The sequence below is a fragment of the Trachinotus anak genome, unplaced genomic scaffold (genome assembly GCF_046630095.1).
Source record: "Trachinotus anak isolate AG129_WGS33_773 ecotype Australia unplaced genomic scaffold, CSIRO_AGI_Tana_v1 ptg000017l, whole genome shotgun sequence".
Lineage (NCBI taxonomy): Eukaryota > Metazoa > Chordata > Actinopteri > Carangiformes > Carangidae > Trachinotus > Trachinotus anak.
This window is the reverse complement of record NW_027273868.1, coordinates 953,113-970,002: the sequence shown is the minus strand read 5'-3', so window position 1 is coordinate 970,002 and position 16,890 is coordinate 953,113. Positions and strand designations below refer to the sequence as shown.

Sequence of the window (16,890 nt, the reverse complement as noted above, 5' to 3'; positions counted from 1 at the left end):
TGATATGAAGGATAAAATCAACACATACTGTATTGGCAGATTGAAAGACTCTGTTCAGGGTGTGATCAGGACCTCACTTTTAGCTGAAGTCCATGACTTTCCAACAACAAATGTCATTAACAGTCACTTCAAACAAAGACTCTGGGGCCCAGTAGACCTGTTCAATAATTCACCTATGCTTCATGACAGCTTGACATTTTATCATTAATAACTGTTTCCTCTCACACTGAACCATGCCATCATACAAATGCTCAACAATGCTGAATGCTCACTGAAGATCTTCCCAATGAGATCCCTCATACCCAGTCAGGCTGGATCTGACACTGCAGACTACAGATGAAACACAACTGGAAACACATAGGAAACTCTCCTATTCTTCTGTGCCTACAGACATGAGCATACTGTAATTACAGCGAGCTCGGCCTCCAGCCACTAAAACCTTAAAACCATCCAGTGAGTACTGTGATGTGGTCTTGTTGCTCCTGTTCACATGCACAGAGGATTCCATTCCTCAGCCCAGTTTTTCATGTGCTCTGGTTGTGTGTGAGCTCATACTCTATGGTTATACTCTGATTGGTTAAGATGTCTGGTCTCCTCCATACTAAACCAGTGATTGCAGCTGTTTCCATCCAAATGCTGTGAGACTGTTATGTAGATTTACAAAAGTCAGCAGTATCTATCTCAGCTCATCTGAGCTGTGAGGTTATTCTTAAGATGTGTAACAAGATGGCGAGATTATGAGAGAACTCCAGAGTCATTCCCCTGTACCTCTGGTGCTTTGCTGCTGTCTGATAGAAGTTAAGTTAAGACTCCCTGGCAAATTACATATTTTGCTGATTCATCAGGTGAAAAAAGTTCATACAACAACCAGCAGACACAGACATTAAAAATAAGAATTCTTCGAATGTTTATGAAATAGCTCCTATTGCTCAGACTGAGGGGAAATAAAGGTTAGGTTGTGGCAAGAGAAAGACGTAGTAGGAAAGTAAGTGTCATGGAAACAGGTTAAACTTAATAAGAGCCATGTACTGTATGAACACTGTGTATATGAACACTGTTCCTTTTTGGGAAACCTGAGGAGGTGTGACGTGTTGCGTGAGTTCATCCATAGTGGACATGTCAGTCTGCCACAACAGCTCAGTTTACACCAAAGAAGAATGTTCAACAAGTTTGTCACGTAAACCAAAATGAATGAACATCAATGATCTACCAGAGACACATGAATGATTCACTATTAAATGGCGTAACAATATACCAGTACCAGCCGTCAATGGACTGTGTTGTATGATTAACCTATTTGTTATAAAAATCAACAGCATCTGTTTGATACCTTTTACACTCATGTGTTCTCAGTTAAATGTGGAAGGATGTTTATCCCACACTGATGCAGAGTCAGATCCATATTTACCGCTCTCATGGATGCAGTCCAGTTTTTCCACTGTGGTCAGAGAAAACAGTTTGTAGCCAGTCTTTGTTCCCAAAGCCAGTGACCTGCAGTACACACACACACACACACACACAAATATTTCAATTCAATTGCAAACATTCTTGATAAAAGGAAAATCTGACATGGCAAGATGTGAGATGACTTGAGCTGCATTCAGTTGCAGGTGCACATCATCACGTTATGGTCTCCGTTCCTTTCTATAGAGAGCTGCTACTGGTGAGACGTTATGAAGAAGAAGTGAAGGGAGCAGGAGGGCTGACAAAAAATCTCAACTTTCTTCTGGAGCTTTCAGTTGTAGTGGAGATGCAGTAGTTCAGGGTTATGGTTTGGGTCATGTTATTGTATATACTTTCAGTCACATGGTAGCAGGTAACTGATAATTCTGTCTGGTGAGGAGCACCATGAGATGTGGTTGAAATTTACAGATACAGTAAGAAAGTTACTGATTTCCACTGCTCTAATGTCCAGTCCTTGTGTTTCTTGGTCCAAGCAATTCTCTTCTTCTTTTTGGCCTCCATTGGTAGTAGTTTCTCTGCAGGCCTGATTCACGCAGTCTCCTCCAGACACTTGATGTTGAGATGTGTCTGTGAATGTCAGTGAAGTATTCATTTAGGCTCTAATCTGAGGTGCTGTTAATTGGCAAATTCTGAGGCTGCAACTCTAATGACCATTCAGATGCTGAAGATTCTTGGTCTATAGGTCATCTTCTTTTGATCTGTTGAAAGTGCTAAATGGTGAACTGAATGTCTTTTTCTTTATTATTAAAGAATAAGAAGAGTAGTCTGATGGATATTAGTCCATATCTGTCTACTTTTCACTGTTCTCCACAGCTATATGCTACATTCAGGTTAGGATAGATGTATTAGAAGGTCTTATTCCATGGCTGATTCCCGAGAGCATTCAACTGTTACAATACAACACTGCAATGTAAAAATCTGAAGTTTATTTGTGACTCTCCACCAAACTTGACATGAGCCATATGTAGTTTGTGACAGCCAAGATACTTAGCCTGCTCTTGTAACATGTCTGTATATTGTATGTTGACTGAAGTACACTAAATGTAGCATATAGCTTAACTTCTTAGCGTAAGATAGCTTGGTAGCTCGAACTAGGTGGGTGGTTTTTTTTGGGCTTTAATGTTTTTATTAGATAGGTACAGTGAGAGAATGACAGGAAAGTTGGGGAGAGACAGAGGGGACGACATGCAGCAAAGGGCCGCGGGTCAGATTCGAACCCCGGGCCGCTGCAGTTAGGACTAAGCCTTACTGGTACACGCTCTACCAGGTGAGTCACCGAGGTGCTTTATTAAATCTGCCTCAGCTCCACCCATGCCCCACCTCTTTACCCATTTTTGGATTGGCTGGGAGTTGGGTGAAGTCAGGAACTGCCACAATGGCGACAGCAAAGCAGCTCACTCTTCTCTTCTTCAGAAAGCTATGGGTGACGTCATGGAGGCTATGTCCATCTTAGTGTACAGTCTGTGGAGGTGTCATAATATCAGGTGGCGTAATGTCGCATGATGTGATATGACACGACTTGGTATGATGATGCAAAATATGTGACATGGCGGGACTTTAACATATTGTCTTGTGATATAGTCCTCTTTGGTTGTCCAGTATGTGGTAGGAAGAAATGTAAGACACATCCCAAGTTGACAATTTCTCTAATGATCTACGATTTAAATCACAACAACACAACACAAATGTTTCATGAACACACAGCTATCAGGACCACTCATCCATTTGATGTCTTGTCAAACAAGCTAACCAACTTTGTGACGCTTCCTGTCTCTTACCCGCTGGTATGGCCTTACACTGCATACACTGACCCAGATGACACTGTAGTTTAAACAGATGATGACAGGAGACCAGTCATTTTCTCTTTTTTTTTTAAGTTATTTTTTTGGCCTTTTAATGCCTTTATTGGATAGTTTTTAAGTTATTTTTTTGGCCTTTTAATGCCTTTATTGGATAGTGAGAGAGTGACAGGAAAGTCAGGGAGAGAGAGGGGATGACATGCCGCAGGTCGGATTCGAACCAGGGGCCGCTCTACCAGGTGAGCCACCGAGGCACCCCTACACCAGTCATTTTCATAATGGCTACCTGTGCCTTCATTCCCTGCTGTAAGATCTGTACATTCCTGTCCTGTCTAATCCTGTCTCTTAACAGGAGGAAACCTGTAGCACTACACAGAAAAAACAGAAAAAATATTTCCACTGCTCCTGCAGAACAAACTGATCGTGTGACATGCAGCTTTCTTTCTGATCTCCTACCTATTTTGTAAAGTAAAGAGATGGCTGCAATTTTGGGACAGGAAGTGAGACATTATATAGGGGGAAGGAGTAATTACTGTACACGCTGGAGCCAGAGTGAAAAATCCTGAGTCTGCCTTCTTCTGCTGTATGAAAACTTACTGCCACATGGGCTGGAAATAAATATGATAAGTGAGGGCAAGTTAGCACATAGCCAGAAAGAGCGAAAACAAATGCATGTAAAACTTTCCTTCATAATATACTGCTCTTATCTTTGGATGACTCAGCATTTTAACCAAATGAGCAACATGGCAGGGGCATGAGTGGAGCTTAATACACATAAAGCCACTTTCTGTATGGGGCTTGTGGCTTGAATGCTTCTGGTTTTGAATCCCCAACAAGTTGTTGAAAGAGACTGCTACTACAGAGAATCCCCTATTGCAACACTTGAGTTGCTATACAGCCATCAACGGACATTAATGGTTACACGGGGCAACTCCAGCAACCCTAACCTAATTCCATGAAGATCAGGGATATGTGTGGGATAGAATTTGTCCAGCAGAGGCCAAAAATATCTTGACCTTTAGGCCCTAGTTTGGGTCAATCTTGAAAAACATTGAACCTTGACAACGTCAGACTCCTTGAGCTTGGGCAATCACACTCCAAGAACTCAATTTGTAAGGAAGGCTTGGTCAAAACCTGTGTGGCACCAGATATCCTAAGTTTGAGTCCCTGGAAAATGTTGTGATATGTCTAGCACATCAATAACACTTAAGTAGGAAAAAATGCCAGAGCCTATATTTCCCACAATGCACCTCAATAGCACATTTTATTAGACACCCCCCTCCATGATTTGCAATCACCCACATCTTTCAATCTCCACACCCCCGTTTTTTTTTTAACTATGACTTTCTGTCAAGTCTGAAGTCTCCAAGCCAAAGCCAAGATGACGCCCATGACACTATGACATCATCAGGGCTATTTTCTCAAACTTCATAAAGCTTGTCCAGAGCCACAGAAAACGCTATACAACTTGAGTTGTGCTCCTAATTATAAGTAAACTGATTTTCCTGAGTAAAATTGGTGACGTGATTTTGTATGAACGTAGGCAGGCTGCAGGGTTTTTTTTTTCACACAGCGTTTTGTTTTAAGTGTCTAAATGAACAGTTTAGGGTAAAGCTCTGTGCATTTGTCTAATTTCAGGGAGAAATCAAGCAGGGTGAGTCTTTTGATGACTCAGCTGCTTTGTTACCCGCCCGCTTGCTTACGTGGAGTCTTGGTTGAAAGAGGCGCAGCCAAACTGGAGCCCCGGTCCGTCCGGTCCGCCAGACCCGCCGGCTCCCTCCCCGGTCTCCATCCCGATTCCCAGCGACCTCCTTCCCTCCCTCCGCCCTGGATTGGAGGCCTGGGATCGGCTGCACCTCTTCGCTCGATGTCGGCGGAGGACAGCTCCAATTTGGAAGAAATGTGGACCGGTTGATGTGCAAGTGAGCGCTCGAAGCAGAGCCGCTGGTTTTCTCCGGTAGAAATGAATTAAAACGCTGTTTCAGTGCGGTTATTTTAGAGGTCGGTTATTCAGAACCTGGAGGAAAGAAGAAAAAGAAGCAAAACAAGAACAGCTGACGGTGCTACGTCATATCTCCGCGTCTTACGATTGGCTGATAGTGAAACCATGTTGTCGCGGGCCTCTATTTGGATTGGTCAAGTGTACAGTAGTGTGTTTCTCTTGGCGGAGAGGGCTTTGTTTGTGTCCGTCCATTCATGTGATGTAGTATATCGCCAACATTCTTGTCACAGAAAAAAGATGCGACCAAAATAAAATTACATTTGAATGTTTTCTCTGTTGTCTCCCAACAGTATAGTAAACCTCTCGTAAATGGTTGTAGTTAACCCTTTTAAAAGAAATTACTGACACATATCATATCTGCATGTCCCATAACTTTAGTTTGAATAAATGTCATTACAGAGCTCGTTACTTTTCATTTTGTACCAAAGCAGACCATTGAGACCGCTGTAGAAACAGCGATACAGCACTAACTGAATTTTAATGAAATTCAGTGCAGATTGATGGCTAATTATATTATCAGAGAATACAAATAAACCTAGAAAATGTCTTTCTGTGTGTTATTTGCGCACACATTAGGGAATACGCGCGGCAACTGTAAATGTCAGAATGTTAAATGGAGGTTTGAATATGTTTTACATTTACACATTTTCACAAAAAAGCGCTGTCATGCATCAAATGTACCCACTCCACATATCCCTCAAGATTCACCTTGTTCAGTTTTCTAGTCCTCCCTCTACTGTTATTCTAACAGACGTCCACAAGAGGGCAGCAGCGATAAGTGGGGACCGAGGTTTCAGCTTTTGATTTTAACAACACCATCCTGAAACTGTAATGGTTTGTTTGTTAATTCTGTTCTGTTAAAATCTGTATTGGGTTTTATGGGTAAATTTAAAGGATTTCAGTTTAGTGAGCTTTTATATTGTTAAGTTAAACATAAATGAAACTGACATAATCACAGTTATTTTCGCAGACTTTCACAGCCACAGAGGAGATTAGAACAGTTTCCAGGGGCTGAGTGATGCTTCCCCAATAAAACTGATGTGTCAGTTCAGTGAAATTACACTTTAAAGGAGGTAAGTTAAACAGCAGTGTAACTAGTAGTTTAGCAGCAGTAGAACAGTGACACAAAATGAAAATATAGACACACAGTACATCATCGTAGTAAATAAGTAAAAACGTGAAAATGTCAATAAGCTGGATACACACCACAGAAATGTGAAGGACACGTCATTACACTCCATTGTCTGACCTGTAGATATCCTTTTTTATTAATGTAAAAGATGTTTTATTCACAAATATCACAAAACACATGTGCTGACAGTTTTTTCAAGTTACATAAAAGCATATCAGTAGTTCCATATACACTCACATGGCTTTTATGTTGAGTATATTCCTCAGAATATCTTCCTTTTTATTCTTTTCTTTTCAGTTCAATGCTGCAAAATAAAAGTAAAAAACACGTTAGAACAATTGATGCTACAGGGTGGTGCTGACAGATAAGAGTAGCTTAGCAATATGTTTGCATTGCAGCTGATACCTCACACTGGGTGCTGACATTAAATACTGAGCATTTAATAGTTTCTTCCTTCAGGATGTTATCAGCATGAAACAGCTGCTGCAGCAGCAGTTTGACCATCAGAGGTCTCTGGAATTAAATCATTCATAAAACACATTTCTCAAAGTAAAAACATTTGTTCTAAGATAACCTATTCTGTTTATGGCAAATTTACATAAATTATGACAGAACTGTTTATGTTTCTGTTTTCCCCACTGATGATGTCACAGTTCACCCAGATTCACTGACAATGTTTTGGGGATTTGTGAATCAGCAAAGTCAGGAAGTGTATCAGTAATAAGATAATTAAACAGACTAAACTATGATAAGAATTACATGAACAAATTGAAAGTATATTATTTGTGCTGCATTATTTGTGTCAAAACACATTCTCTGACATTGAGTATTCTTGGAGACCAGTGGAAATGACCTCTACAGACACTGGCATTTGAGACAATAATCTTAACTCAATTCAATTCAATTCAATTTTATTTGTGTAGCGCCAAATCATAATATACATTATCTCAAGGCACTTTACAGGGTCAGGTCAAGGCCTTACTTTGTTACAGAGAAAAACCCAACAGTTCCCACAAAGAGCAAGCGCTTGGTGACAGGGGGGAGGAAAAATCTCTATTATGTGGAACTCAAGTTCCACATAATACAGATTTTACCAGAGATTTTAACAGCATCTATAAGTCTTTATCAGTGAATGAAATTTGCTCAGTTGTCACAGAGTTGAGTCAAAATATTTTGTCAAATTTTCCATTATACTTCCCAATCACAAATTTCAATAAAAGGAATAAAATAACTATATTGTTTATGCTTATTTACAGAAAATTCAGCTTCAGTGACACTAAATAACATCACATTCAAATACCTTAGAGAGTAAATGTTTAAAATGTCTACAACACAATTGAGTAATAATCTTTACAATCAAATTGCTAAATCACAGCTTCACTTGTGTGGCACAGGTACCTTAAAATCCCAGATCACCATGGCTCCATCCAGACCCACACTACTGTACTTCTCCACTTTGGATTTCTCCCCTGATACAACACACATCTGCCTGCAGGACAGAACACAATAGAATGCACAAAACTTTTACAAAGCTGAGGTGTATAGCTGAGGTTTTTTCCCGAATCCCACACTGTACCTGATTCTGATTCTGATAATGCAATAACATCAGAAGCCTCCCAGCAGCCATAGCTTATCCAGAGAAGACCTGTCACCTATTGATTAACAACTATGAAAGAAAAAAATGTGATAGCTGGGAACAATTGTTCTGCAGGCAAATAAATGAAATACAACCACTGGTGAGAGCACAGTCTTCTATTAGTGTTTGTTCTGTGAGAGAACTGAGGCACACAGCTGAAACATACAGACACAGTGACAATGGTGGTTCTCACAGGGATTTATGGAAATATACCCACAGTTCCACGCTTGTACAGTTTAGCATGCACAGCAACAAAACACAATACACTTATGTACTTTGGACAAACTACATGGGATTTATGTCTTTTAAATGTGGAAACCTAAGAGTCCCTGACTTGTTGAAGGACCAAGGCGTGAAACTCTATCAATGCCACAGGTGTCTTCAAAGTAATCAGAGATCACATTCCTCTAAACAACTGTGTAAAACTGTAGGATAGTTTTAATTATGGAAACTCTTTATCAAAAATGTTACATTTACATGTGGATTTAGATCTGTATCAAAATACACAGCTCAAATTTTATGACAGACAATCATGCTGATTGGCTGGTGCTGGCCATGATTTTTGGAGAATTCCTACAACGTGCGTAGGATTATTGATGTCATAACATTTTGCATATGTACTCAAAGTTGCTATATTCGCATGTACACATGTGTGCGTTTTTATCTATTTTCTATTTTACTTTGCACTGAGATTTATGTCGAAAAGGCATGTGTACATGAATTTTGGTTTTTATTTATTTTTTGTTTTGTTTTGTTTATCTATTTATCTGTTTATTATCTATCTACCAGTTAGGTTTGCAGTACAAAAAAAAAAAAAAGCTATTAGTCCCTTACATGATGCTGTTCTGGTGAAGGGTGTCCAGCTCATTGCTGTCTTCCTCGGTGGCCCTCTTGTCCAGGTTGCGAAAGTGTTGCATGGCTGACATGCTGCTCTTAGAGGTCTGCTTAGGGATGTCCAACTTCTTCACAAACTCCAGGCCACACGGGCCCTTATAGTTGAATTGGTATGGGCAGCAGTCATGACCCTGAGATTGACGCATGAGATTAAGGACATAAGTGCAAAGGTCATTATGACCATATCTGTGCTCATAAAGCTACATTACATGATTTGACAGCCCCAAACAAAATCAACAGTCAAAATCTGCGGGCAACATTACCAATGAATTATAAATATGACAGTGCTTAACTAATATAACATTAAAGTTATCAGAATTGGGATAACTGTCTGCTTCTATTACAGAAGTGTTTCTCTCTTAAACCTCAGCCCTTTAGGAAATTACAAAAAAAACAAAACTAAAAAAAATCACTACATACTAAACTTCTTCATTTCTATAAGAATTTAAAATATCACATGGATTTAACCTATTGAACTGTGTGAATGGTTTAAAGCTGCATCCGTATGCTGCTTGGTGCTGGGCAGGTCATGTGTAGTGGGTTTTTAGAGCTTTTTTAGTGAAAACAGCTGGAAAACTGGGGCAGATACATAAAACTGATGATTTGACTAAAACTATGTGTATGCATCAAAAAAGAGATATGCATATGCATTCTTTTCATCAGAATTATAAAGGCATGCATACGCATGATTCAGTTTTATAAATCTCATTCAGAAGAAATTGAGAAATTGGGCACATGTGTATGAGCCTCATTTCTACTCCAACAATTAGCCATAAATGGATGAAGATGCTCCCTTAATCCATCAGTTTGCAGACAATGACACTGTCTGTACCACAATTTGTCAGGCATGGCACAGAAAAGAAAGACGAGAGAGAAGCGCAGTTTCACTGATTGCTGGTCAGATTACAACCAGGAGCTCATCAGTTTACTTTAGTACAATAACTCCACCTGTAAAGTCCTGTTTTACTCTTGATTTCATTTGTCAGGAATAGAAGCGTCTTCTTTGGGCCCCAGACAAGTGTCTGAAATTGTGATTAAATATTGAAATAGTATGAACAAAAATGTATGACCTAAAAGATACCAAAACTTCATAGAACTGAGCAGCAGAGTTGTTGATATTTCTCTTCAGGGTTCATGATCATGAGGAAGAAATTGTACATAATAATTTGATCCATTTCACTTTACAAATATTGATTATAGCAGTTTTACATTTGGGATCTGCATACTTGTATAAATACAGTAGATGATCATCTCTTCATCTCACAAGAGTCTCACTCATGCTTGGAGTTTCTGGGAACACACTTTAACATGCATTCCATACATACACACACAAAGAGAGGTAAGAGGTAATAGTTACCGCAGCAACAATCTCAGTTGGGCTGACATAAAGGACGCTCAGCAGTGGCAGATGGTCAGTGGTCAGCTGGGTGACTCTGAACAGACAAAGAGGCAACAAGCACTCATGACACAAAAAAGACACAGGGACACTTATAGTACAAAAATTTCAGCCAGCAAAAAAATGGAATTAGAGACATTAAGGGGGTTGCTGAGAGACACTATCTCAAAATTAATCAGACACTTCATCTAGATGTCATTTTAGCTGAATATTAACACTGGTCATACTGACTGACTCACTCCTTTCCCTGGGTAGCATCAGCCACAGTGATGCTGCTGTTGTGGGCCACCCACACCAGATGGTCTCCACTGGGAGAGAAGGAGACACTGTGCACCCAGCCTCCACAGTCCTTATGCTCCAGCAGTACCTCCCCAAAAGGCATCTTGGCCCCCCAGGCAGTGGGTCCAGGCTTGTCCTCAATGTCCTTGATGTAGGCTGAGAAAACCCTGAGAAGCATGGAAATGTGTTATAGTTTGTGGGCTTTAGGACATTGGGTTTCCTGCCTAGACTGATAAATTGACGTTATTTGATACACTGTGTTTGAAAAAATGATCATTAAATGAAATCATACGATACATCTTTTTTTTTTTTTTAAATATAATTCTGGAGCTCAATTTTCTGCTGTAGTCTGACACCTTTGACATCCAATACAAGGAAATATTATTAGAAAAAAGGTAAAGATATTATTAAATGCTGTATATGATATAATATAGATATGCAAATGTAATGTAAAGCTGCACTAATCAATATCAATTATTACAACTCTAAATGAATGTCAGTCTTGCTGTTGCATCTGTAAATAGGCAGCTGTTTGCTAACATGTCTGCCATAAGACTTTATAAGGTGATAATCCATCATTTGTTTATTTAAAGCCCCAAGGGGAAGAAGAAAATCAATTAATACAGCTTTAGACTGAATTTCATCTTTTAAAATGTTGTCAAGAATAATCAAATTTTCCCTATAAGTTCCGCCTCTTTCATCTATTTATAGATCCTCCCATTATTAGGCCAAAATGTTGATGGAGGTCTTGGATGGCATGTTGATATTAGTTGCACAGAGCCCTCATCATTTAAGGTGGTCTGTTTCTTTCATTGACACATACTATATATGTATATTTCTTCTTGTAATATTTTATTATATTATCGCTTTTTTAAATAAAGGCTCAGGAATTTCCTAAAGCAGCTGGTCACTGCAGTTTTTATGAATTGATACTAAAACAGGAGAAAATAGTGCATTTACTGGGGACTATTTTCAGTGGCAGATTAGTCAACATTTGAGTGAGTATTTCTCAAAGCAGGACAGTGTGTGTGGGGCTGACTCAAAATAAACTACAGTGTGTGTTGTTGGTTTGAGTCTGTGCATTACAGTTATTGGTAGTAAGAAAACTATAGAATATTGCCAAACTTAAGATTCACCTCTTGATTCAATGGTACATTCTTTTATTAGTAAGCTCCAGCTTTCAGAGTGAACTCCAGCTCACTAATAAGAGAAAGGCATTGCATTGTTTGCAGCAGTAAGACACCAGACTGCTTTCCCTCCTCTATATCCTTTTTTGGTAGTGGTCTCACCTGCAGTGAAGGTCTGCAGACCCTGCTGCAAGTAGGATGTTGTTGGGATGCCAGTCCAGACACAGGACTGTGGAACGAATGGGCTTCTTGATGTGCTTACTAAGCCACCTAAAAGGGAGGGAGAGCGGTAAAAATCTGTATTTGAATGTACTACGCAGCAATCTGTGTATGAAATAAAGAGATACAGTGTGGTCCAAAGTGGTAAGGTGATATACACAAATTTCGTTCTGGACTGTGCTTTTTGACTTATCAATCTCACTGTCCCAAAACCAATATCAGTGATGTGCAAAATGTGAATGGTTCAAATTTGATCATGTTTGGCTCACCAGTCGTTCTCCTTCTCAAAGTAGCAGACAGAGATGAGACGAGCTCCGCTACCTAGGGCAAACTTGTTTTCCAAAGGTGACCACTTTACACATGTGGCTGCACGGTTGATGCGCACCAGGACCAGGGTGGGTTTCCACATGCCATCCTTCAGAGTCCACACATAGGCGTTGCGGTCAGAGGCACATGTCACAATGCGGTTGGACTCTGGGGCCCAGTCAATGCCTATGGACATAATTAGGATATCCCATTAGGATATTCTGTGTGTTAAACCTTTACATTTGGCTTACATTTATGCAGACATCACCAAAACAAAAATATATGCACTGAATTGTGGATACTAATACCACCATGTGGTCATTTATTTATCTTTATTTATTTATTAATTTGCAAAATTAAAACAGGTGCTTTTACAATCTTAGTAAAAGGGGCATAGGATCAAAAACTCCTGACTTAAAAAATACAACCATAAAATTCTGCACACTATCCATCACTTTCTTCCTTTTCAATATGTTGGTATTAGTTTAGCCCCTTTCATTTATTTATAGAACCTCCCATTATTAGGCCCAAATGTTGATGGAGGTCTTGGATGGCATGTTGATATTAGTTCCACAGAGCCCTCATCATTTAAGGTGGTCTGTTTCTGATACTTTTCTTTCATAAACACATAGTTCATATTTATGTTTCTTCTTCTTTCTTCTTGTAATGTTTTATTATAGTATCTCTTTTTATTTATTGTATATTATTGTAGTTAGGAATAAGTTTTGGAATATTATGGTTACTAACTCTCTTGCCTATGTTCAGATTACCTATGCCTACCTTTTTTTTCAAAGGCATGATGTAATATGGGACTGAATGGTAAAATAATGTTATGAACTAATACCCCTTGAGGATCCAATTGGATTATGTAAACCAATTTTCTGTAATACTGGCATATTGTGCATATACAATTGCAATGAGCTCAGTTTTGTCTTTGTTTCTGGGAGGTGTGGCTGGTGTCCTCTGATTGGCTTTCTTTTAGAAGCAGGTAACCTTTATATGTATAGTGTTGTTTGTATGGTAAGGTCTGAAGACCGAAACATTGCTGAGGTTAAATATACCATCACTAAATAGCGACCATGTGACACCAAAAATATTTTACAAATAGCACACCAGATTAACCTGTGTGTAGGCAAGTGATGACAAGTGAGCAAACTCCATTCACTGATGAAAACCAAGAGGTGACACCACCAAATGGACCTTAAGTTACAGCTGTTTTACCAGATCATTATTCCTAAGGTCAAGAATTAACTTTCAGTCACAGATTTTAAATTTTTTTCCCATGAATTTCAATTAAACAAATTATGAAAAAATAATTGGCATCCAGTGAACAATATTGTTTATATAACTCTTATTTTGTTGCTCAAAATAAGTGGGATGTTGTCAAACAATTTAAATGCATGTTGGCTGATTTAGGCTGCAGTACCTGTGATTCGTCCACTGTGCTCGGTCAGCTCATGGATCTTGACCCAACCTTTGCCTTTCTTCTCATAGATATTCACCACATTGTTGTTGGGACTCACTGCAATCTCTGTAAAGAAATATGTTCTCAAAAGTTAGGCATTGTAATCACTTACTACTGCCAGAGTAAAATAAACATTGATACAGACATAGTAATATGGATTGGTTGTGAATCCCCAAATTCAGAAGGGTTCTGAGGGGCATGAGTGTGCCTGTCAATCAGTTTGATTTTGTGTCAGAAAAAGCTACAGGGTCACAAAATGAGTAAGTTTCATCTTTTAAATACAGATGACAAGCTTGCCAACCTGGCAAACTCATGAGAGAGATCCTCTGGGAAGCATGAATGTTTACTCAGTTAATTTTCATTATTGCCATCATTCAGCCCTTCCCGCCTTTCTAGTCACGGCCATGAGCTATCCTCTTCCCCATTACCCCATTAGTTTCCTTGTATAAATACTGGCGCACTTGCACTCTGCCAGATTGTCTATAATACTATCCCAATCATAGTGTTACAGCCTTAGTCTTTGGGCATACCTGTTTCTGACCTCTTCACGTTTTTGGTATTTGCCTTGTGCTTACTGCCTTTTTTTGTTCCTACCTGTTACCTAGCACTGTCTGCCGACTGACTCCACCCCTCCCCTACGCTCTGCCCTTGCTTGCATTACCCTTAAATAAAGGTGAACTATTTTAACTTTGATTGTTGTCTCTAAGTCATCCATTGGACTCCTGGGTACTTTGAGCTGCGGTCAGTCTGTTGGTCCATTTTGTTTAAGACTGAAACACTTGGATGAATTGCCATGAAATGGAGACATTGTATTAACTGTGGTGGTCTTCTCGATGTTCATTCACCATCATAAACAGGTCTGAATTTCTATTTGGTATTTGGTTATAACATTCTCATTAGCCTCAGCTGTACTTTGTGTTTAATACTAATTAGCACACGTTAGCATGCTAATATAATAAACTAAAATGGGATAAATAGGAAAAATTATGTTATTCTGGTCTCCTAGAAATTACATTAATGTATTAAATTGTTTTTCTAGTTATGTTTCTTTGGCAATGTTACCTCTGGCTGGATGTTTGTTTGAATGAGTGAAGCGCTACATTTGCCAGGAGGTGGTTGGGGTTGATATATGTCAAATACCCAAACAGCATTAGACATTGTGCACTGAAGTGCAGTCAGATGCATGCAGTAAAGCTCTTTGAGTCCATTTCCTGTATTGATAATCAGATTCCCTGTGGTTCTCCCGGCAACATTAATGCAATGAGAGGGGAGAGAAAATGAGAAAAAGGAAGAAGACACACATGTTATGGAGAAAAAATACAGGCATGTGATGTCTGTGCCCAGGCATTGTTATGCATTTATATCTGCACATAGGTGTATATGTGATTGTATTACTCCATATGCAAATGCAGGGAGGTATATATGCTGTTTCACCTACGGGTTCTGTCTTTGTTCCAGGCGTGGCAGGAGAGCGGCTCCAGGCCAAAACTGTAGAGAGACATGTCTGAACAGGGGCAGGAGAGGCTGCTGGAATGTGGCTGCTGTCACAACTGGTCTGCAGATGTGCTGTTGCAGGTCCCAGGGTGAAGTTAGAGAGAAAGAGAGGGAGACACTTTGTTGAGAGACATAATTTCTAAGACATTGCACAGCTAGTTTGTCTATATTTGGGTTGAGAAATGAAGCAGACACTGAGTTATACAGTTATACAGTTATACAGTTCGGAATTTGGTCCCGGGAAAGTGGGTTAATTCACTTTATATGCAGACTTACAATATGAGTGTGTCAGGTTATTTCTGCAATAACCTTCATTTAGCTCACTGATAACTATGTGAGTAATGAGTGCAAGATATCTACACCTTTATCAGGTGTGGTGCACATGCTTTCACTGTTACATCCGTATTTTTCTCTGCCCTCTAACAGAAAAAGGATCAAGTATATATATATATATATATATATATATATATATATATATATATATATATATATATATATATATATATATATATATATATATGTGATTGTGATCCTGGCAGGGCAACATATACCTTCAATTTTTGAACGCAGAGATGTCAGTTTCTTACATTTTTATATGACATTATTATCATATAGCAGAGAAGAAGTTACTACTTAAAAGTTTGACAGGATTTCAGCCTAAACAGATAGAAATACACTCCACACATTACTTTTGGTAGTTGTTTTGACACTAGCAGAGAGAATAACTAATGAGAAACAACATCCTTTCGATTAGACAGATTAGCTGTATAGACCAGATGAAAGCATAAACCAGTTTTACCAGTGATCAGAAACTGGACAAATTGATTAGATGTGAGCAGAGATCATGGCTTACCTTAGCTGTGTATTTTTGGTCAGGCTGAATTGATAGTGGTGGTGGAAGGTACGGGGCTGTATTCGTGGACTCTGGGCAGTCGACACGAATGGAGCTGTGTGCTCTGCCTTGGTGAAGGAAGTGACTGTGGTATTATTGAAGGGAGTGAAAGAAAGGTGGGTGTGTCTGCAAATAGGTCTTGAGCAAGCGTCTAGTCTAGGACAAGTTTGCTGTGATAAACCTTTCCAACTGTGTGTGTGTGTGTGTATGTGTGTGTGTGTGTGTGTGTGTGTGTGTATGTGTATGTGTATGTGTATGTGTGTAAAACAATTGAATTGATTGAAATCGATAACCCATATAGTTAAGATAAGACACACAAACATAACATTTCAGAAAACAAAATAACATTTCAGAAAACAAAACAGTATGCAGAGTACACAGAAGAAACAGGAAATGACATGCATTTGTCGCCAAGGACTGTCCAATCACAAACAAGAGGTGTTGTCCCGCCCTTTCCGTAATCTGAAATGTTCTTTTGTTTTGTGAAATGTTATTTTGTTCTGTGAGATGTTATTTTGTTTTGTGAGATGTTTTGTCTTCTGAATTGTTGTTTCATTTTGTGAAATGTTATTTTGTTTTCTGAAATGTTGTTGTATCTTGACCTTCAGGGCCAGGGCGTAGTATAAGATAAGATAAGATAAGATGTTCCTTCATTAGTCCCACAGTGGGGAAATTTGCAGTATTGCAGCAGCAAAGTGGACAGTGTAAGACACAAAACTGCAAATGTCATTATCAAATACTTAGTTAGCAATAAATTTTACTTTGATCAAAGAAATTCGAGGACA

The 16,890-nt window shown here is 39.1% G+C and overlaps 2 protein-coding genes across 5 annotated transcripts in view; both read right to left on the bottom strand.

The window, feature by feature from the left end:
• Nucleotides 1-5,333, bottom strand: part of wipi1 (WD repeat domain, phosphoinositide interacting 1) — a 32,978-nt gene extending 27,645 nt beyond the window's left edge. For 2 of the 4 annotated variants that reach the window (XM_071501383.1, XM_071501382.1), the window contains exons 1-2: nt 4,967-5,333; nt 1,409-1,491 (exon numbers count right to left, since the gene is read on the bottom strand). In XM_071501383.1, coding sequence (XP_071357484.1) covers nt 1,409-1,491; nt 4,967-5,055 — 172 coding nt within the window. In that variant the 5' untranslated portion in view covers nt 5,056-5,333. The remainder of the gene's footprint in view (nt 1-1,408; nt 1,492-4,966) is intronic. The other 2 variants (XM_071501381.1, XM_071501384.1) reach the window with 2 other exon arrangements.
• A 1,172-nt stretch (nt 5,334-6,505) lies between these two features.
• LOC139634759 (actin-related protein 2/3 complex subunit 1A-A) lies at nt 6,506-16,496 on the bottom strand. Its single transcript, XM_071501390.1, has 10 exons — nt 16,067-16,496; nt 15,158-15,285; nt 13,681-13,785; nt 12,218-12,440; nt 11,892-11,999; nt 10,563-10,769; nt 10,285-10,360; nt 8,868-9,058; nt 7,796-7,886; nt 6,506-6,701 (listed from the first exon to the last, which is right to left on the bottom strand). The coding sequence occupies exons 2-10, from the start codon at nt 15,219-15,221 to the stop codon at nt 6,696-6,698; spliced, it is 1,071 nt and encodes a 356-aa protein (XP_071357491.1). The 5' UTR covers nt 15,222-15,285; nt 16,067-16,496; the 3' UTR covers nt 6,506-6,695.
• Nucleotides 16,497-16,890: the final 394 nt, after the last annotated feature.